At 40.2% G+C, this 23,114-nt stretch overlaps 1 protein-coding gene across 1 annotated transcript; it reads right to left on the bottom strand.

Moving 5' to 3' along the window:
• Positions 1-399: 399 nt before the first annotated feature.
• On the bottom strand, positions 400-21,578 carry wasf2 (WASP family member 2). The gene is made up of 9 exons (XM_034160172.1): positions 21,097-21,578; positions 14,345-14,500; positions 13,555-13,689; positions 12,822-12,975; positions 12,140-12,257; positions 11,821-11,942; positions 4,996-5,151; positions 4,353-4,852; positions 400-3,583 (listed from the first exon to the last, which is right to left on the bottom strand). Exons 2-9 carry the CDS (start codon positions 14,475-14,477, stop codon positions 3,426-3,428), a joined length of 1,476 nt encoding a protein of 491 aa, XP_034016063.1. The 5' UTR covers positions 14,478-14,500; positions 21,097-21,578; the 3' UTR covers positions 400-3,425.
• Positions 21,579-23,114: the final 1,536 nt, after the last annotated feature.

Genomic DNA, 23,114 nt, shown 5'->3' with positions numbered 1-23,114 from the left:
GACAGAATGACACTAAAAGATGATACAACTACCCAAATATGTGCCAGCAAGGAGTGGGTGGGGGGAGGGCTCTTGTGATGTAGCAGGTCGTGCACTGCATGAAAAATACGTCCGGTATTATCACTTTTTTCCTGCAGCCAGTATCCTTTGCAAATCTCCACTCTCTTCGTATGAGCAGTGATTATGTAAGAGGGAGCTCATGCCTCCCCCTCATTGTCAAAATTTTACTTTCACACTGCCTCCACAGTCAGCCTGCACACACGAAAAGGTGACAGAGGAGAAGAAAAAAAATGAATCATAGGTTAAGTAAGAAAAGAAATCCAGAAAACGTGACAGTCTGGGGAACTTCTTACTCAACCATACACACTTAGTTCAGACACTTTCAGAAAACAAAGAAAATTCATCACAATAGCTTTATTATTTAATGGAATAACTATCATTTAAAAATTTAAAGGCTGGAGAATCAAAAAATATGTGGCAAAGCAAGCTATGCAATTGTGCTTCCGCAGGAAGAATTTGGTTTTAAAATAAAAGGCACTTGAGAAATACATGTTGAATACCAGACATCACCGAGTTCCACAGCTGACTGATCAATGTGGATACACAAGTTTAACATGTAAAGTCATTACATGTAGAAAAAGGCACTTAACATTCAGGCAGCAGGATAAGACAAAGCTGTCTGATGCTGTGAAGATGACACTGATTAACCCCCAAAAGATTACAGACAGAAACACTGTACAAAAGCAGTCTTGTCACCAGTGGTAAATGTCAACATATGACTCAGACTCGCAATCATGTCAAGCACAACCAGGTGTCTGACATGACCCAGTACTTCCCCATTACACTGACTATCAAACTGCATCCATCCATCATGCACAACATCCACAATGACTGTAGCTACAAGATTGAAAACTAATGTGTGTGTGTGTGTGGGCGGGGGGGGGGGGGGGTCCTGTTGATTTAAACATATTACATTATATTTTTGCATATATGATTTGATATTCAATATAAACAATACATATACATATTTTATCACAAAGAATGTTTTAACAATGCACCACCCTCCATCATTCCTCTGTGTAGGTGCAAATACTGTGTATGGAAGAGGTGGTGGGCACGTACTGTGTGCTCCCTTTCCCAATCCTTCCCAAAAAAGTATACAACATTTAAAACACTCAACTTGACCCTTAAATGCTACAAACTTAATCACTTATGTTTCTTCTTTACTTGCAGAGACCCTGAAGTTTATGTTGATGCCAAGCACCGATGCACTGAAGGAAAACATTTGCCGAGAAATCCGAAACATTCCTCAGGACACTTTCCCCAAAGTGTTTGCAGGCCGTAACTGGCCAACGCGGGGCTTACATTGAACATTTTGTCTAAGAGACTGACAAAATGCAGGGCCAATATTGACATTGGTATGAAAAACTTCAGCTTCTATCCAGCCATAAATTTATTTCCTAGACATATGCTTTGACCATTTTCTTTGCTGATAAAATGTTGCATATTTTTCTGGGACACCTGATATATATATATATATATATGAAAATAATGCCAGCAGCAAAAGGTCACCTGATTGTCACAGGCATGGAGATAAACACAGACATTACATCACATTTGCTTCCACTGCCAATTAATTAGGACAACCCAACAAAACACACATACACAGAAAATTAGATATGAGCTGATTACAGGTTTTATGGTATGCATTGATTTTAAAACGACATGTTTCCAAAACTGCAAAAAGATTTCCTGTTTGAAGGCATCAATATCTACATTGGTTTGGTGTGGAAGCATCAAGGGGCAATGTCTGGTGCTTAAAAAAAAAAAAAAAATACTACAATTTCTTAAGTGGCCACTTGAGGCTGGCTCCAAAACCAAGTCAATCCCCACACACACTTGTATTAAAATCTCTAACTTTACAGCAAAATAAACTTTTACAGCCTGGTATAAAAATGGGTTTGGTCTCTATACCTCATTTCTTCATTCATGACAAATGTAACTGGAACAAATGTTTATATAACACATCCATTTAAGCCATAATGTTACAAATAATTAAGGGCATGCTCACTGAGCAACAGCAAGTGTGCCAGGTCCAAGGCTCTGCTAGCAGTGGCGACTGCTGCTAGCAGAGGCAGCTAACTGCTGTGGACTGTCCTTTATGAGCATTTATTTACAAGTATCTGAGATACTATGCATTATTGTGTAATTAATCGCACCAATGGCCCATCTAAAAAGTCTGTGCACCAGTATTTTTGGTGAAGAATTTTTTAGCATTACTTAGTTCGTATTCGTATGTTAGCACTGTGCCCTGCAATAGACTGTCAGCCTGTTCAGGGTTTGAGCTTCAAACCCCCACTTCAGAAAAGTCACAGAGGGTTTGTCCATGAAATAAATTATCTAGCCTCACCAATGAATGAGATAACAGAGCTAGTTAACATCAGTGAGGGCGTTTTTCCATTTCACCATCACTGAATTTAAAGCAAAATGCCAAAGTCAGCAAGCTGTTAAACAAATTGCTCTTGAATCATTGAAGACTCCTCTAACCTGCTGGTGGAAAACTACTTCTGTTTGATGTACAGCATGTCTACACTTATTTATTAAATTCATTAAAAAAAGATCAATAATCAAATGACGTGCTGCACTGTGATGCTTTAGTTATAATTCAAACCAACAAATTTCAGTGGTAAACTCAGATTGTGTGTAATCATTAATAAAATAAAACAAACAAACAAAAAAAAAAAACTTTTTTTGGAGAGTCAAAACTGTGGATATGCAGTGAGAGAAAGAACAAAGGAGGGAGGGAGAGAGAGACTGGTCACATATGTGGCGCATTTCATAATCCAGCACACATGTGCCTCAGTGTTGAGGACCTCAGCGGCTTGACAACACCAAGGAGACACCCACGTTTCATCTGTCTGCCACAGATGGCTACCTTTGCGAGGTGGTGATGGAACAGTTGTTTGCTTGGGTAGTTGCCATCAAGGACCGTAGTGTGGTGGATCTGACAACGTGCAGCACCAGCGCATGCTCCCAGACCTGATCTGCACATCAAGTGAATGTGTCCGCAGACGTCTGCAATACCGCATACACTAACACCGTGTACCATGGTATTTTGGCCTAACGTTAAACGCGCTCTTAAAATCTCATGCTAGCCCATACCTACATACAAACCCATGGTCATGTTTACACTTCTGCACCTCTAATCTATTGAATTTGGAATAAATACATATAAATGGATCAAGGAATGTGATTACACTTGAACAGAGTATGTAACCGCAGTTTCAAATGTTAACTTAGACAAAACAAACAGTACATAGTCCCTCTGGTCCACTGGACTGAATGTGATTGGAAATTAGGGGGTGGGGGTTTCAGCATTGAGAGCCAAAGATACCATGACGGCACAGAGTACCAACAGAGTAGGATCAATCGGACCACTCGTCCTCATCAAATTCCGAAGAGTCATCTTCGCTGTCGCTGCACTCCACGGCAATACGACGTGACAGGATGGCGGCCACATCATTACCAAAGTGGTTCTGTTTCTCCTGCTCCAGCTGCGCCTCCACTTTACGCAGGTTGAAACCTAGAGGGGGAAAGTAATGACACAGTAAGCGTGAGTGACATCTGCACATCCCACTGCTTCAGCAGCGTCTCATCACAGACTGCGGCACTCACACCAAGAGCCACAAACAAACTGCTGAGTCAAAGGTGATTTCTAACGAATCATACGTGTTTATAGACATACATTGCCAGAGTTCTTATTTTGAGATGCATGTATTGCATGAAAGAAAGTCCTATATAGGCCATGAGACCCATCGTAGCATAAAGCAGATAAAAGTCTATGACAACCCCTGGACGGGACACCAGTCCGACGCAGGTTTCTTCACCAGCAAAATGCACCCATTCACAGTTGGGTGGAGTGGGACAGTGCAGATGCCTTGTCCCAGGACACAGACAGGTAGCACCAAGCAGAATTCATCCCCGGTCTACATATTGGCAGGCCAGCTCCTTATCCACTGAGCTACCTATTTATTTCATGGAAAGCCTGAAAAAATGCCTTTTATCTGGACCTGGTCTAACAATTAATGCACTCTTTCTTCTCAGTTATTCCCAAACTCTACAGGACCTTTCAAGAAAATGTGGTTTGTAAAGTTCTGTGAAATCCTGCAATCAAATCATAACACACAAACAAACAGGTGAAAACCCAACCTGCCGTGGCAGCGGGAATAATGGAGACAGTGACCGAGAATCATGTTGTAGTTATTACAAAAGAACACATTTTTTGCTGTTCTTCTACTTTTGAGTGCTCGCTTTTTGTTTGTTTGTTTGTTTGTTGAGTGTTTTACTTGTACCTTGTCGAATGGCCTGCAGCAGGTCACTGCGCGCGTCACTGGCAGGTGCTGGCTGAGGTTTAGGTGCAGAGCTGGGAAGAATGCCACCACCAGCAGAAGGAGCAACAGGAGTAGGTGGGTTGAAATCTGGGGGAGAAGGACCAGGGGGAGGAGGCCCAGGAGGAGGTGGAGGAGGTGGTGGTGCTGCACCACCTGCAGGCATGGGCGGTGGAGGAGGGGGAGAAATGGAGGACGCAGCAGGAGGAGGGGGGGGAACAGGTGGGGAAGGATAGGGAGCAGAGGAGAATGGAGGAGGGGAGGGGAGGGCGTCAAAGCCAGGGGGAGGCGGGGGCATCCCAAAGCCAGAAGCAGGTGGAGGAGGAGGAGGTGCAGGGGGAGGGGAGAGGGTGGGGCGTGAGCTAGGTGGTGAAGAAGGCATGGGAGGAGCAGGAGGTGGGTGGCTCGGACTCAGCATGCTGGTTCGCTTCTGGGTTGGTACTCCATACTGCCCATCATTGTACCTGCCAGCGACAAAACCGGAGACAAAAGTTTATCCTTCGACTCCCACCATAATATTTCAAAATATCTGGCAGCTGACACACCAGCAGCCCACCATCACTAAGGAAACGTGGAGTGTGAGGACAATACACATGATGCTACTTACGCCATATCTGGAGGCGGTGGAGGTAGGTCATCTGGACCAGGTGGAGGCAGTGGGGAGCCAGGCTCATAAGCGTAGGATCCTGTACTCTGGTCCAGAGTGTCAGAGTTAAAACCTTCACCAGATCCAATGCTGCCATTCAGTACTTCTGTTGAGTTTCTTTAAAAAGAGCACAAATACACAATTTTATACTTCTGGACTTTCTGCTGTGGTGTTTAACACAGGAATAAGCATCACATATGAATTTTGGAGTAGCCTGCCCAAACAGTTACATTCTGTTCACAGGTACACACAGTTATCCACATGTAACAACCAAACATATACACAAAAAATATCCTCCATAATGTGTAATAATCAGTGTGCTGCTCAGCATGGGTCAGCGAAGTCAGGCAAGCTTTGTCTACACCGAGTTCATGAGAGAAGCAAAACAGAATGCAGATGGATGACTCGTGTTTAATAAACCAGATACAGATTAATCAAAAGCTGTCAATCAAGCCAGATACCAATCACTGCAATCATATCGGAACATAGCTAACCAGTATGGGTCTTTGATTTCAGGATCAGCGTACTGACATGGTGCAGGTTTTACACTGGATGCCCTTCATGATGCAACTCTAGATCTACAAGGAGATAAAAACTAATGCACAGGATCTAGTTGAATGAATTATCAGGGTTCTCCCCAGACAATGGAACAGAGGCGTAGCGCCATTATACTGTTACCACAGTGGCGTTATATTTTTTTAATCTAGCCAGGCTGTTTGTGCTGAACGGACTGCTGCCTGCTCGCCCCTCTCCCGCTGGCAGCCAGCCGAGCAGAGCCACAGCGCTGCAGCTCAGAGTGAGAGAGCACAGAGTCTCTCAGTGAAAGAACAAAAAGTCCATCAAAGTCTTCCAATAAAAACAGCTCCTTCTGCCTGCGTAGCTAGTGACACATTAAGGCTTTATTTTACAGATGAAAGCCTTCATGTTTCCAAAGTTTACTCAAATAAGCCGCAAAGACGGTGTGAGAGTGACGAGTCTCTTGTTCCCTCACAGAGAGGAGGAGCCAGCGAGAGAGGAGGAAAAAGTGTGAACAGCTGATGCTACATGCTGTAAAAAAGCAGCGAAGCAATTTTAATCAACCATCATCTTCACCACACAGCTTCAGTGAAACAGTAAAGTGTGAAAAACTGATTCAAAAAGTATTTCATCCAGGATTTAAGCTTTAAAAGAGCAGATTTACTTCTTTACTTCTTGCAGAAGTATTTTTGTTTGTTTTCTTTTTATTGTTGTTTATGCACCAACGACACCAAATCAAATCACTTGTATGTGAGAATGTACCGTATTTTCCGGACTATAAGTCGCACTTTTTTACATGTTTTGGCCTGGGGTGCGACCTATACTCCGGTGCGACTTATAAATGAAAAATATACCAGTAGGATCTCAATTAATTTACTGTAACAAAACAATTTTACGTGACAGAGTCAATCTATGTTTTAAAATGGCCACCAGAAAAGGAAATGCAATGCATCATGGGCACTGTAGTATGGTGGCCGTCGTATAGGTTATGCTGGTCGCGATAACCAATCAGAGAACAGAATGTTGGACGCGTATTCCTCACCTGACCCACAGCGTGAGAAGCTGACGAACACGGTGCTTGCTGTTATTCCAGCATGGCGAACAAAACAGCTTCAACCCTTGGATATCAGTGTGAGCAGAGTGTTTAAGTTGACGCTGAGAGCTGCGTGGGAGCACTGGGTGAGCGACGGTGGAGGATTAGCGTGTGCACTTGGAAGGAGCTGGCGTTGATGATTGTGAAAAGCGTTTGAAGCAGACGAACATGGTGTTTATTCCGGGACAGCTAACAAAACAGCTTCAACCCTTGGATATCAGTGTGAGCAGAGTTTACGCCGAGAGCTGCATGGGAGCACTGAGCGACGGCGGAGGATTAGCGTCTGCACTTGGAAGGAGCTGTATCGACACCGCTGGGCGGTCATGAGCTGCGCAGGTAGGCGCTGCATGGTTCGGCTCGCAATGTGGTCCGCAAAATACAAACATATCCGTAGGTAAAATGCAGCTCACGAGAGGGCACTCGAGGCTTGTGTGACTGTTCCTGCGACTTCTGACTACCATAGAAAAATAAAAATTTCAACGTTACTGATAACTTAACAAGACAACGGAGAAGGCCCGAAAAAATGCCACCAAAAAGAAAATCATACTCTGCAGATTACAAGTTAAGACTGGTTAAATATGCATCCGAAAACGGTAGCCGTCACAATATTATCATCTGAACTTTTCATGTTAACATACCTGTATGTCCATGGGACTTATAGTCCAGTGCAATTTATTTATGGTTTATTTTTCTTTATAATGGATAAAGTGGCTGGTGCGACTTATACTCCGGTGCGACTTATTTATGGTTTATTTTTCTTTATAATGGATAAAGTGGCTGGTGCGACTTATACTCCGGTGCGACTTATAGTCCGGAAAATACGGTACTCTGCAATAAATTTTATTCTGATTTGACAATAAAATCAGTCCACGTTTAGCTCTTGTTCAAACAAGACAATTAGGGGTTATATTCTTTTAAAAAAGTACGCAATCCCACTCAGAAATGTTAAGAAAAAACTAAACTGTTAACATGACAGAAAAACTCTGCCTGTCTTACTCGATTAAAGGTACAGTGTGTCATTTCTGAAGATGACAGCACATGTTATATCTATCAAACAATGTGTTTTCAAACTTTTCAATGTTATTTATTTTATTAACTTAGACAGAAACATGCAAAAAAGAACTTTGATATTATAACATAAGTGTCATTTTTTGTCTATTATTCTTGCTTTCAATGTATCTAAAACCAGTGAAAATGACTCGCATCACGCACCGCCTTGGGTGATAATTGCCAACAGCACCACTATACTAAAATTTCTGGGGAGAAACCTGATTATAGAATATGAAAGCCAACAATGAGGCGTCTCCAATTAACCACGGAGGATTATCAGTATTTTATTTTGGTACAAGCCATTAGAAATAACACGTATTGAAAACAATCAGAAAAATGTTGACCCTGTGACAGTCAACTCTGTTTTCATGAACTGATGGTGCTCTTAGTTGATTCTTGAATTGGACCAGAGTATTTGCCAGATCTTAATTTCATATGCTTAACGTGACATCACACAATTCTGAGAATAATAAATTAGATAGCAATACAATGGTGTGACTCACACTTATATTTAGAGCAGTTTTGTAGGAACTGACAACTGTGTGCCAAACCCCATGAGAACACTGTCAAACAGAACATACCACAGAATGACAGATAGGCTGATAACAAATGAGTACAGTGAAGTACAGTACATGCGAGGGCTCATTTTGTAAGTGCATGTTTTCAGTGTTAATGTACATCTATCTACATGCCTTGCACAGCCCAATTCCACTATGTTATATTTATTTGACAGTGAACATGGTTTTCTCCCATTTGTCTATTTGACTCCTTCACTTCTTACAGAAGTATTTTTTCCTTTTTATTTTTAGTGTTGTTTATGCACCAACTACTTCTTACAGAAGTATTTTTTCCTTTTATTTTTATTGTTGTTTATGCACCAATGACACCAGATCAGATTCCTTGTCTGTGAGAACTTACTTGGCAATAAATTTGATTCTGATTAACAAGAACAAATGGTGACTTTTGCAAGTCTCGTCAGCTTTGTGAAGCACTCAGTCTAACAGGCAAAACTCTCTGTGTATCTTGCTCTTCAAAGACTTCAGCTCTGCTTTTAATATCATAAACAGACTGGTTACAAAACATCTGTACTTAGGATTCTCACAACACATCTGTTACTGGATCACAGACTTTCTGACAGACCACCCTCAGTGAGTCAGAGTAGGACCCCATCTCTCTTCAGCACTGAGCCTAAGCACCGACTCCCCCCCGCCACGGGCTGTGTGCTGAGCCTCCTACTCTACACTATGTACACCCACAACTGCATCCCCACCCACCTAAGTAAGGTCATCATTAAGTTTTCTAACAACACAACCGTGATGGGGCTCATCACGGAAAGGGTGGAGACTGCATACTGTGAGGAGGTAAAGCGGCTGTCAGTATGGGGTGCAGAGAACAACTTGATCCTCAACACCTCTAAGACCAAAGAACTAATAATAGATTTCAGGAGAAATAACCAAGACACTCAGCAAATCTGCATAAACGGACAATATGTGGAGAGGGTCTCAGACTTTAAGTTCGTGGGCACTCACATTAAGGAGGATCTGACCTGGACAGCAAACACCACTGCGCTCCTGAGAAAGGCTCAACAGAGACTGGATTTCCAAACTGTCAGAGAGGCTGTTGGTGTCTTTCTACAAGTGCTCCACTTAGTTGGTCCTGAGCTATGGAATTACACTGTGGTTTGCCAGCTGCACTGCTGCTAAGAGGAAAGTGCTCCAGAGCATCATCAACATCACCAAAAACTTACTAGTCACCCTCTCCCCTCTATGGAGGTTATCTACAGCACCCACTGCCTCAGGAGAGTCCACAGCATTTTGAGAGACTCATCCCACCCTGGTCATCACATGTATAAACAGTTACCCTCAGGCAGACGCTTCAGAACCACCATGTCCAAAACAAACTGAAGAACAGTTTTTACCCCAGAGCTGTCACTGCACTGAACGCTGAACAAACCTGATAATACTTGAACACTCAATAAAGATATGCAATATTCTGATGTGTAATACTCTTTAGTGATAATTATATAGTTTTTAAAGTTTTAATTTTTGACTTATATAGTCTGTCTGTTATCTACAGTAGTCCATCCATTTTCTCCCGCTTTATCCGGAGTCGGGTCGCGGGGGCAGCAGCGCAAGCAAAGCCGCCCAGACCTCCCGATCCACACACACCTCCCCCAGCTCCTCCGGGGGAACCCCAAGGCGTTCCCAAGCCAGCCGAGAGACGTAGTCCCTCCAGCGTGTCCTGGGTCTTCCTCCCGATGGGACATGCCCGGAACACCTCTCCAGCGAAGCGTCCAGGGGGCATCCAAAAAAGATGCCTGAGCCACCTCAACTGGCTCCTTTCGACGTGGAGGAGCAGCGGCTCGACTCCGAGCTCCTCCCAAGTGACCGAGCTCCTCACCCTATCTCTAAGGGAGCGCCCAGCCACCCTGCGGAGGAAACTCATCTCAGCCGCTTGTGCTCGCGATCTTGTTCTTTCGGTCATGAGTAGTGTTCAGAATAATAGTAGTGCTATGTGACTAAAAAGACTAATCCAGGTTTTGAGTATATTTCTCATTGTTACATGGGAAACAAGGGACCAGTAGATTCAGTAGATTCTCACAAATCCAACAAGACCAAGCATTCATGATATGCACACTCTTAAGGCTATGAAATTGGGCTATTAGTTAAAAAAGTAGAAAAGGGGGTGTTCACAATAATAGTAGCATCTGCCGTTGATGCTACAAACTCAAAACTATTATGTTCAAACTGATTTTTTATCAATCCTGTGAATCACTAAACTAGTATTTAGTTGTATAACCACAGTTTTTCATGATTTCTTCACATCTGCGAGGCATTAATTTTGTTGGTTTGGAACCAAGATTTTGCTCATTTACTAGTGTGCTTGGGGTCATTGTCTTATTGAAACACCCATTTCAAGGGCATGTCCTCTTCAGCATAAGGCTACATGACCTCCTGAAGTATTCTGACATATCCAAACTGATCCATGATACCTGGTATGCAATATATAGGCCAAACACCATAGTAGGAGAAACATGCCCATATCATGATGCTTGCACCACCATGCTTCACTGTCTTCACTGTGAACTGTGGCTTCAGAGTTCAGAGTTTGGGGGTCGTCTCACAAACTGTCTGCGGCCCTTGGACCCAAAAAGAACAATTTTACTCTCATCAGTCCACAAAATATTCCTCCATTTCTCTTTAGGCCATTTGATGTGTCTTTGGAAAATTGTAACCTCTTCTGCACATGTCTTTTATTTAACAGAGGGACTTTGCGGGGGATTCTTGCAAATAAATTAGCTTCACACAGGCGTCTTGTAACTGTCACAGCACTTACAGGTAACTCCAGACTGTCTTTGATCATACTGGAGCTGATCAGTGGGTGAGCCTTTGCCATTCTGGTTATTCTTCTATACATTTTGATGGTTGTTTTCCGTTTTCTTTCACGCGTCTGTTTTTTTTGTCCAATTTAAAGCATTGGAGATCATTGTAGATGAACAGCCTATAATTCTTTGCACCTGCGTATAAGTTTTCCCCTCTCCAATCAACTTTTTAATCAAACTACCCTGTTCTTCTGAACAATGTCTTGAACGTCCCATTTTCTTCAGGCTTTCAAATAGAAAAGCATGTTCAACAGGTGCTGGCTTATCCTTACATAAGGGACACCTGATTCACATCTGTTTGCTCCACAAAATTGACAAACTCACTGACTGTATGCCACACTACTATTATTGTGAACACCCCCTTTTCTATTTTTTTTTTTTTTTACTAATAGCCCAATTTCATAGCCTTAAGAGTGTGCATATCATGAATGTTTGGTCTTGTTGGATTTGCGAGAATCTACTGAATCTACTGGTACCTTGTTTCCCATGTAACAATAAGAAATATACTCAAAACCCGGATTAATCTTTTTAGTCACATAGCACTACTATTATTCTGAACACTACTGTATGTTTTTTTTTGTTTGTTTGTTTTTTTACCTCTAGTGTCTCTTAAACAGCACTGAAATGAGAGACTCAACCTCAATTTCACTGTACTTTAGTGCAATGACAAAGATGTTCTATTCTATAATCCACCAGTGGAATGCTGCACGGCATGCACGCCCCATTACCACATGAGTCAACTTACATCATTTCATTTTTGGGCACTACAAACTCCTCCCCCATCTTGCGACGTTCCCATTCCTCTTTCCTGGTCTTAATCTTACGAGGATTCAGTGTCCGTTGGTTCAGATGGTCTTTCTTCTCCTTCTGCTCAGAGAGGAAACAGTTGGGGGCAGGGGGGAGAAGAGTAACAGGTGATTAATAGAGGGATGGCACAAAAAGATTCCTCTTTCATGCAAATATGAGTGATTCCAGATTAAAAATAATACTGTACAGTTCTATCAGTTCAGTGGCTGCAATGTTAGTTGTCTTTTGTGTAATAACATGGTAAATGAACGTCTCACTCTGTGCTTGCGTTTCTCCTTCATGATATCTTTGGTGTCTTGCAGCATCTTTTCCTTCCACAGGTCAAAGAAGTACGAGGGATCAGTGTAAAACTTCAGAGCATCCTTCCCATCCTCCCTGGAAACAACCATTTATAACAATTACTATATTTTGTATATGATGTAATGTATCTACCCCATAATTTAGATTTTTTTTTTCTTTTTTAGTCCACTATGTGCTGTACAGACAACTGTGAAATTACTAAAATAAAAACCAAGGATAGTTTTTGTGGCACTACCGCTGTTAATTATTTAACAGACTTTCTCCATCACCTCATCTTCCTCTTGTCCTGCTTTATAATTGACCATAGTTTGAATAAACTGCCTCTTTCACACCTAATAGGACAAAGAACACCTGCTATTACAGATGCTGCACTTCCCTTTATCACCACATGTTTCTGATTCAAATGTTATTTCCAGTGATATTAGGACACATAACAATAGACAACTTAGTGCAAACTCTAAATTTGGAAACACCAAAAATTGCATTTAAACAAAACACAGTGTCAAAACAATTATACTGCAGTGCTCTCAGTTGTGGACGCATGTATGGATACATGTGCTGTCACTTCTCCTTGCACATTATCTGCAAATTTATGAATATAGGTCATGGGTATGCATCTGTGTCCCCACAGGTTGTTACCGGTATTGGTTGAGGTTGTTGAGTGGTGGAGGTGGATCACAGGTCGTGTAGGTGTCCTGTACAGGCATTGGCAGAGATGGCCTTGTGAACAGCTGCTGATCCTGTGTCAGACTGCTGCGGAAGGCTTTACGGGTCGTGATGGCCTGGAGTGAGACTAACATACAGATACAATCAGAGGAAATAAATATTTTCCAGGTCAAATTCACATTTTAATCGGTAAAAGTTCTGTCCTTATGCACAGCATGATGAATAATTAAATAACTTAGCCGTTCCCTGACATGCAGATGTGCACCACTGCCTCCCTTCTGCTGCATAACAGATTTGAACTGTGACAAAATATCAAAAACTGAAGATATAGACAGACACACATCATCTGCCTGGAATAGACATGGTGCTATACCAACAGGCTGAATGCACCTGGCTTCTTCTACACTGTGCTTTCCAATACGTAAATGACACTGTCCTTTGTGTTGAACTATAAAAGATGAGCACACATACAACCTTCTGAGCGCATTGATCAAGACTGTGCAGAGGTGCAACAGGGTAGAAGTAAAATTGGGGTTTACTTTGTGAGCCGCTTCCTCTTCTAAATTACTGGCACCAGCAGCCGTTAAGTTCTACTTTGAACCGTTTATCAGCAGTTCAATTTCACGATGATAAACACACAGCAAAAAGTGATCTTGTATAATACTGTATTAATATAATTTGCCATGAGTAATGTGCAAGTCCTTACCTTCCTCTTCTTTGGGGTCTAATTGGGTGACTTTGCCCTGCAGGCGGTCCACTCTTTCCCCCAGCATATTCACTCGAATTGCAAATGCTCCAGCTTGCACAAACAATTCTCCAAACACATCTTCTGCATATTTGCCTGAAAAAACATACAAACAAACACAGATTTAAATTTGCAAAGATGATGAAAGCATTCTGTTGATCCCACTTGTTCAAAATTGTTATAAATCATAACTACATGGAAACTTAACATCACTTGTGCATGATAGCTGTATATGAATTTTACCTACTATAGGTCAAACTGCAATTCTGAATGTTGCCAAATTTCCATTTTTTGATGACCGATCTAACTACAATCCAATGGAGAGTCAATATTTGAAACAAACTGCAGCCTTTTCATTTGCTGACTTGATAGTTTGGGGGGGACACACCTGGTGGTGAAACAGCCAATTGTCCAATTACTTTTGAACCCTTAAAAATAAAGGGACCACAAACAAAATAAGGCAATTCCTACACTGTTCACTTGATTTGGATGCGGTACCCACAAATTACAGATGACAGTGTTGATGAAAAGATTACATTCAACACTTTCTTTCAAGTCCAATATGATGTGACAGACAACCTAAATAACAAACACCATATACATATATATATATATATATATATATATATATATATATATATATATTATATACACACACACACACACATCAAACCTGGAGAATAGTAAATTATGCAGAGCATGTTTGAATCACATGTACACTAGCACCCAAAGGCAGACAGCAGACACTCACTGAGGCTGCCAAGCTGACGAATAATGTTGGCCAGACTGATATTGGTGACACATTCCAGCTCACTGCGGATGTTGGACGGGATGGTTTGGCGACACACATGCCGTGGCTCTATATTCCTTGTCACCAGAGGCATGGTGAGGCGTGGACAGCCCAACCCTGCCAAAGATGTCACATAATTAGTGATAAAGACATAAAAACAACTGTAACAGAGTGCTGAAGAGTTGATGTGTTCTTTTGATGACAAATTCAGAAGTCATATGACATCCCTACATAGGTATAAATAAACACTGTAGCCAGACAGGCGGTATAAAGCAGAAGCAAAACTAAATCTAGTCAGCACTTAATGCATTCTGAAAATAAAATCAAATACATGAGGAAAAACTGCTGCTTTCTGCATGATGGCACTCACACTTCAAAATAAATAAATAATAATGTCACAAGGAAATGATAAAAGCTTTAAAAAAAAAAAAAAAAAAAAAAAAAAAGATAACTCCCAAAGCACCTCACAGATTTGCACTATGGTGGAAAAATCATTAACCTAAAAATAAATAAATAAATAAAAAGACAAAAAAAGCCATAAAGCAAAGAAGTAAGCCCTATGTAGGCTCTGATGTGAAGTGGATGAGAGTCTACAATTGTCTGGATGGGATGCCAATCCAACAAAGGTTACCTACCTAGTCAAGACTGTTACCCAGTTACAGCTGGGTGGATTGAGACAATACAGATTAAGTATCTTGTCCAGACTCAGACAGGTAGCATGAGCAGAATTCGACGGCAGGTCTACAAATTGACAGGCCACTAATTCACCTACTCAACCATAAATCAAATGGCACAAAAACAAAGCAAAGCTTGTGAATATCAAATAACGTATGACAGAGTCCCCCATACGAAAGACTGACATGTTTTGACTTGGCCTGGAAACTAGCCATAGTTTCCACACGTGCGAAAAATCATGTGACAAGCGGAACAGTATATGAAGGATTGCATTTCCTCTTTCGTTAGGTTACCGAATTTAAACCTTGATCTGGTATTTTCAAAAAGAATGCACAGCTCACATTTTACTAGTTCATGGGATCCAGTGTGGGGAAGTAAGGATTCATGAAGGCTCCCATCCAGCAACATGTTATTGTCTAGTGGTTAAGCAGTGTGTCTTGAGACCAGAGGATCCTCGGTTCAAACTCTTGCCACACTGGAAAATCACTAAGGTCTTTTGGAAAACATCCTTAATCCCCCAGTTTCTCCAGGTGTGAGCTGAGCGCCTTGCATAGCAGCACCCTGACACCATGTGTGTGTGTGTATAGAGTAGTGTTCAGAATAATAGTAGTGCTATGTGACTAAAAAGATTAATCCAGGTCTTGAGTATATTTCTTATTGTTACATGGGAAACAAGGTACCAGTAGATTTAGTAGATTCTCACAAATCCAACAAGACCAAGCGTTCATGATATCCACACTCTTAAGGCTATGAAATTGGGTATTAGTTAAAAAAGTAGAAAAGGGGGTGTTCACAATAATAGTAGCATCTGCTGTTGACGCTACAAAGTCAAAACTATTATGTTCAAACTGCTTTTTTAGCAATCCTGTGAATCACTAAACTAGTATTTAGTTGTATAACCACAGTTTTCCATGATTTCTTCACATCTGCGAGGCATGGAGTCAACCAACTTGTGGCACCTTTCAGCTGTTATTCCACTCCAAGATTCTTTAACAACATTTCACAATTCATTCACATTTCTTGGTTTTGCTTCAGAAACAGCTTTTTTGATGTCACCCCACAAGTTCTCAATTGGATTTAGGTCCGGGGATTGGGCAGGCCACTCCAAAACATTAATTTTGTTGGTTTGGAACCAAGATTTTGCTTGTTTACTAGTGTGCTTGGGGTCATTGTCTTGTTGAAACACCCATTTCAAGGGCATGTCCTCTTCAGCATAAGGCAACATGACCTCTTCAAGTATTTTGGCATATCCAAACTGATCCATGATACCTGGTATGCGATATATAGGTCCAACACCATAGTAAGAGAAACATGCCCATATCATGATGCTTGCACCACCATGCTTCATTGTCTTCACTGTGAACTGTGGCTTGAATTCAGAGTTTGGGGGTCATCTCACAAACTGTCTGTGGCCCTTGGACCCAAAAAGAACAATTTTACTCTCATCAGTCCACAAAATATTCTTCCATTTCTCTTTAGGCCAGTTGATATGTTCTTTGGCAAATTGTAACCTCTTCTGCACATGTCTTTTATTTAACAGAGGGACTTTGCGGGGTATTCTTGCAAATAAATTAGCTTCACACAGGCGTCTTCTAACTGTCACAGCACTTACAGGTAACTCCAGACTGTCTTTGATCATCCTGGAGCTGATCAATGGGTGAGCCTTTGCCATTCTGGTTATTCTTCTATCCATTTTGATGGTTGTTTTCCGTTTTCTTCCACGCTTCTCTGTTTTTTTTTTGTCCAATTTAAAGCATTGGAGATCATTGTAGATGAACAGCCTATAATTTTTTGCACCTGCGTATAAGTTTTCCCCTCTCCAATCAACTTTTTAATCAAACTACGCTGTTCTTCTGAACAATGTCTTGAACGTCTCATTTTCCTCAGGCTTTCAAAGAGAAAAGCATGTTCAACAGGTGCTGGCTTCATCCTTAAATAGGGGACACCTGATTCACACCTGTTTGTTCCACAAAATTGACGAACTCACTGACTGAATGCCACACTACTCTTATTGTGAACACCCCCTTTTCTACTTTTTTTTTTTTACTAATAGCCAATTTCATAGCCTTAAGAGTGTGCATATCATGAATGCTTGGTCTTGTTGGATTTGTGAGAATCTACTGGTACCTTGTTTCCCATGTAACAATGAGAAATATACTCAAGACCTGGATTAATCTTTTTAGTCACATAGCACTACTATTATTCTGAACACAACTGTATATACAACCCCTGGCAAAAATTATGGAATCACCGGCCTCGGAGGATGTTCATTCAGTTGTTTAATTTTGTAGACAAAGAAGCAGATCACAGACATGACACAAAACTAAAGTCATTTCAAATGGCAACTTTCTGGCTTTAAGAAACACTATAAGAAATCAGGAAAAAAAAATTGTGGCAGTCAGTAACGGTTACTTTTTTAGACCAAGCAGAGGGAAAAAAATATGGAATCACTCAATTCTGAGGAAAAAATTATGGAATCATGAAAAACAAAAGAACGCTCCAACACATCACTAGTATTTTGTTGCACCACCTCTGGCTTTTATAACAGCTTGCAGTCTCTGAGGCATGGACTTAATGAGTGACAGTACTCTTCATCAATCTGGCTCCAACTTTCTCTCATTGCTGTTGCCAGATCAGCTTTGCATGTTGGAGCCTTGTCATGGACCATTTTCTTCAACTTCCACCAAAGATTTTCAATTGGATTAAGATCCGGACTATTTGCAGGCCATGACATTGACCCTATGTGTCTTTTTGCAAGGAATGTTTTCACAGTTTTTGCTCTATGGCAAGATGCATTATCATCTTGAAAAATGATTTCATCATCCCCAAACATCCTTTCAATTGATGGGATAAGAAATGTGTCCAAAATATCAACGTAAACTTGTGCATTTATTGATGATGTAATGACAGCCATCTCCCCAGTGCCTTTACCTGACATGCAGCCCCATATCATCAATGACTGTGGAAATTTACATGTTCTCTTCAGGCAGTCATCTTTATAAATCTCATTGGAACGGCACCAAACAAAAGTTCCAGCATCATCACCTTGCCCAATGCAGATTTGAGATTCATCGCTGAATATGACTTTCATCCAGTCATCCACAGTCCACGATTGCTTTTCCTTAGCCCATTGTAACCTCGTTTTTTTCTGTTCAGGTGTTAATGATGGCTTTCGTTTAGCTTTTCTGTATGTAAATCCCATTTCCTTTAGGCGGTTTCTTACAGTTCGGTCACAGATGTTGACTCCAGTTTCCTCCCATTCGTTCCTCATTTGTTTTGTTGTGCATTTTCGATTTTTGAGACATATTGCTTTAAGTTTTCTGTCTTGACGCTTTGATGCCTTCCTTGGTCTACCAGTATGTTTGCCTTTAACAACCTTCCCATGTTGTTTGTATTTGGTCCAGAGTTTAGACACAGCTGACTGTGAACAACCAACATCTTTTGCAACACTGCGTGATGATTTACCCTCTTAAGAGTTTGATAATCCTCTCCTTTGTTTCAATTGACATCTCTCGTGTTGGAGCCATGATTCATGTCAGTCCACTTGGTGAAACAGCTCTCCAAGGTGTGATCACTCCTTTTTAGATGCAGACTAACAAGCAGATCTGATTTGATGCAGGTGTTAGTTTTGGGGATGAAAATTTACAGGGTGATTCCATAATTTATTCCTCAGAATTGAGTGAGTCCATATTTTTTTTCCCTCTGCTTGGTCTAAAAAAGTAACCGTTACTGACTGCCACATTTTTTTTCTGATTTCTTATAGTGTTTCTTAAAGCCAGAAAGTTGCCATTTGAAATGACTTTAGTTTTGTGTCATGTCTGTGATCTGCTTTTTTTCTACAAAATTAAACAACTGAATGAACATCCTCCGAGGCCGGTGATTCCATAATTATTGCCAGGGGTTGTATGTGTGTGAGAGAATGGGTAAATGCGAGGCATCATTGAAAAGTGCTTTGAGCTTCTGACTCAGATGGAAAAGCACTATATACTGTAAATGCACTCAATTTACCTGTGTTTTTGGCACATGAGCAATTGGAGCAATACCTAGTATATGCCAACTCCAGGTTCAGACCTACAGCAACATCTAAATAAATATCTTGTGTGACTTATGTATTCCATCTACTGCCAAGAAAATGTGTTGATGCTGACTTTTACAGAGTTGGCATACGACCAATTGTAAATAAGGTTAAACAAAATAAAATCGGATAAACATCATTTTTCATAATAAACCACTTACTAAAAACACAAGCTGTCATTTCATCCCAGCCAATCACATCTGTAACACCAGAAATTGCTCCTATTCATATACTGTTTCTTGTTCCTACACTATTTTATGTATACTGCCATCGGAATAGTCTGCCAGACAACATTAAAGTCTCAGACTCTTCAAAAAATAAATAAAAGAAAAACTAATTTCAAAAAAGTAAAATAAATAAATAAATAAATACAAAAATTAAAAAAACACTTGTCTTTTATTGTCTTTGATTTTTATGAAAAATCAAGTCTTTGTTCAACTGTTACCTTATATGGATTACTGCACATTTAATATTTTTTTACTACTGTAGTTCTTTTCCATTTAATTTTTTTTAGTTAGGGGAGGATTTTCTTTCACCAAAACTTCAAATCTAGGCTTGCATCTCAGATGTACGTTCTGGCAAATTGTAGGTGAACTTTCAAGTCTTCTTTTTTATAAAACCCTCTCCTATACCACTTCATCATGAAGCTGTGGATAACTGGGGATACAAAATGCAAAACATGCACAATTTCTCCAATAACAGCCACAGAAGTCTAACTTTTTCTGGGTTGTCTTGGTATCTTGGTGGCTTTCCTCACTCTTCTCCTTCTTGCACAGTCACTCAGTTTTTGAGAACTGTCTACCCCACACAGACTTACCATAGAGTGCCATACTGTTTGTATTTCTTCATTACTGATGTAAATAAAGTTCAAGGCATATTCAGTGACTTGGAAATGTTCATGTATCCATCCCCTGACTTGTCTGAAGAAAACTGGAAATTAAACTGATTATTTACAGGTATTATACCAAAGGGGCTGATTACATATGCAACCCATCATCTTGGGTTTTATATTTTTAATTAACTTATATCACATTGTAGAGATTGACTTTCAGATTGAGTCTAATGAAGATAATTTTAGAAAGCTTAATATTGAGAAGCCTGATTTACTTTTTGTGTTTGAAATGCGATAAACAAATTCAAATGCATGAAATACCAAGAGGCTGAAGACTTTTGCAAGCCACTGTATATATATATATATATATATATATATATATATATATATATATATATATATATATATATATATATATATATACACATACACACACATATTACACGTTATAGTTGTGTGTTGTTTTCGCTTGCTGACTTGTGTCATGCATTTCAATGTAAACCGAAAAAATAATCATGTTTTCTTAGCTTGAACAGATCTTGTTTTTTGTTTTATAAACAGATAATTCAATATAACATTTAGCATTTTTAGTTTACCTTTCAGAAATGTTAAATTACACATTTTTACTTGGATAATACCATTTTAAAAACATATATAAAGAAACAATACAAAGTCTGTACTGGTAATAGTGATTTAACTAAGTATAGGCTGCAGTGCCTCATTTGGGTTACATAATTATAATGTCAACATCTGTATAGATGACATCATTATGCAGTTATTCTTCAGCGTGCAAAAACGAAGTTGACGGGTAAAAATTCATAGATAAGCAGTAGTCCGTCAGTGATTATGTTCGACATTAGCAAACTCAAATGATTGATATTGGACTGTACAGAACTTTAATATCTCGAATTTTAAGCGTCTGATTAACTAAACAGTAAACCCGGAATAAGTTATAAACGTTGTACTTTTTATGCCCACGTCATTTTGCTAAAAAGTAACTTGGGATCTCGGCCTTGTCAGAGCAGGAAGTAACTTGTAGGCGCTTGTTTTCACAAAGAAATAACACTACAGCCATATAGTCACATCACTCGGTTTATTTAACTGCACGGTGATGTAACATGTCTTACTTACCGTCAAGCCAGTAGAATGTAAGGTTTCTTTAAGCACTCTGGTTGATGTTTTAGTTCAAGACTCCCTCGAGATCAGCTACAATGGGGGCGAAAGGGATCCCAGCAGTCCCTCGTTTCTCAACTTGTGATTGGTCGAGAAATCTGGCTCCTCAAACCTTATTGGCTACTGCACCTGTCGGTCAGTTGCTGGGAGCAGGATGTTGAGCTTTGCTAACGTTAACAGAGCAGCTCCACCCTGTCTAGTGGCAAAGTTTTCTACGTAATTTGCGTAACGGAGGGGGCCGGCGAGCGCGCATTCCAGCGTGCGCTTCTGCGAGTTGGAACGCGTCCGATGAATGACTGGCATCGGCATTCATGAATAAGAAGCATGAAGGAAAACACTTAAGAAGATGGATTAAGTGCATCTTTCAGTGCAGCACTGACCCTGCAAAGTGGAATGACATGGAGGACGTATGGCAATAGACAGCATTAAAACCAGACATTTTTTTTCATCTGATGCACAGGACAAGTCTGACTCATTTTTTTTTAACCTGGTTTTTCGTGTCAGATTATTTAAATGACTTGTCCACTGCATTACACCACCACAAAGGAAAAAACGATATTCAGCTGTAGTATGGGTCAAAGGTCAAAACAGAAATGTCTAACAATTTGATAGATAGATAGATAGATAGATAGATAGATAGATAGATAGATAGATAGATAGATAGACTGTAAACCTGAACAAGTTAGCAGAACTCAAAAATATTGAGGCAAAAAAAATTTTGAGTTCATAAACTTAAAAGTCAATTCTTTCCAGACTTAAAAATTTTGATTATACGCTACTTGTTCCAATTAAAATGTTCATTAAGTAAAAGTAAATCCCTTCAGCTGCTCCCTTGTTTTTCACTTGGGGTCACAGCAGATCGGAGGTGGATCTTGCATGTTGAATTGGCACAAGTTTTACACCGGATGCCCTTTCTGACACAACTCCACATTACATGGAAAAAATGTGGCAGGGCTGGGGTTTGAACCGGGAACTTTCTGCACCAATATTAAGCTTACTAACCACTTGGCCGCCACCTCATGTATAATTAGTTAATTCTTTTAAGTTGTACTTAAGGTATGCTTTGAAGTTTTGCTTACTTGATATACAATTAGTTCAAGTCAATCAAAAGTTCTGGGTTTAATTTACTCAAAAGCAAGACCATGTTACACAAAACTGAAATGCTTAAGTAAGAAGAATGTTTTCGTAAAACTTTGAGTTTACACTACTTAATCTTTCTAATTAATTTGGGTTTATAATGTAGATAGATAGATAGATAATATATATCTATAGATACATCAAGCAGAAATTTGGGATCCTTGAGTAATTTAAATTGCTAAGACAAAAGCAACAAATGTTATCATCTTGAAATTTACCAGAAAAATTTAAAAATAGAAATCAGTGATTAGATGGTGATACACTACTAGATCAACCTTTTTTTTAATTTGCTCAACACAACACACCTGTTTGCCACCTGCTGAATATTTCCACTTACTGGGCAGTTCAGGAATTTGCATCTATGGAAAATTATGAATTACAAACATGTGCTACTATCATGTATGTTGCTTGAAATTTGCTTTGATTCTTTATTTTCAATAAATTTAACATCAGCTCTTTACCTGCCATGGTTCCAGAGATCCGAGTAGGTGGTGAGTTTTGTGTCTGGCTGTTACCATTCGTACTGTTCAGTTTCTGACAAAGTGTTCCATCTGAGCAAGTAGAAAATCCATTCATTCATTTTCTATACCTGCTTACTCCAAGTGACACAGGGGGCTGGAGCGTATCCCAGCAGATATAAGGTGAGAGGCAGGGTACACGCTAGACAGGACACCGAATATAGAAAGACAAACTCATTCACGTAGTCCCTGCATATCTTTAGAAGTGAGAGGAGCACCTGAAGAGAACCCACGAGAACACGCAAGCTCCACACAGAAAGGCCCAGGTGGGAAGTGATCCCAGAACCTGCTTGCTGTGATGCAGCAGTGCCAACCATTAAG

This window comes from Thalassophryne amazonica, chromosome 20, assembly GCF_902500255.1.
Source record: "Thalassophryne amazonica chromosome 20, fThaAma1.1, whole genome shotgun sequence".
Lineage (NCBI taxonomy): Eukaryota > Metazoa > Chordata > Actinopteri > Batrachoidiformes > Batrachoididae > Thalassophryne > Thalassophryne amazonica.
Note: the sequence above shows the minus strand (reverse complement) of the source record. Positions and strands in the feature narration are given on the sequence as shown.

Bases quoted from the DNA above. Each gene is read 5' to 3' on its own strand.
- wasf2 (XM_034160172.1), bottom strand. From the start codon at position 14,477: ATGCCTCTGGTGACAAGGAATATAGAGCCACGGCATGTGTGTCGCCAA. The intron at 13,690-14,344 runs GTGAGTGTCTGC...ATGTTTTTTCAG, and splicing joins TCGTCAGCTTGGCAGCCTCA to GCAAATATGCAGAAGATGTG. The intron at 12,976-13,554 runs GTAAGGACTTGC...TCTGTATGTTAG, and splicing joins AGACCCCAAAGAAGAGGAAG to TCTCACTCCAGGCCATCACG.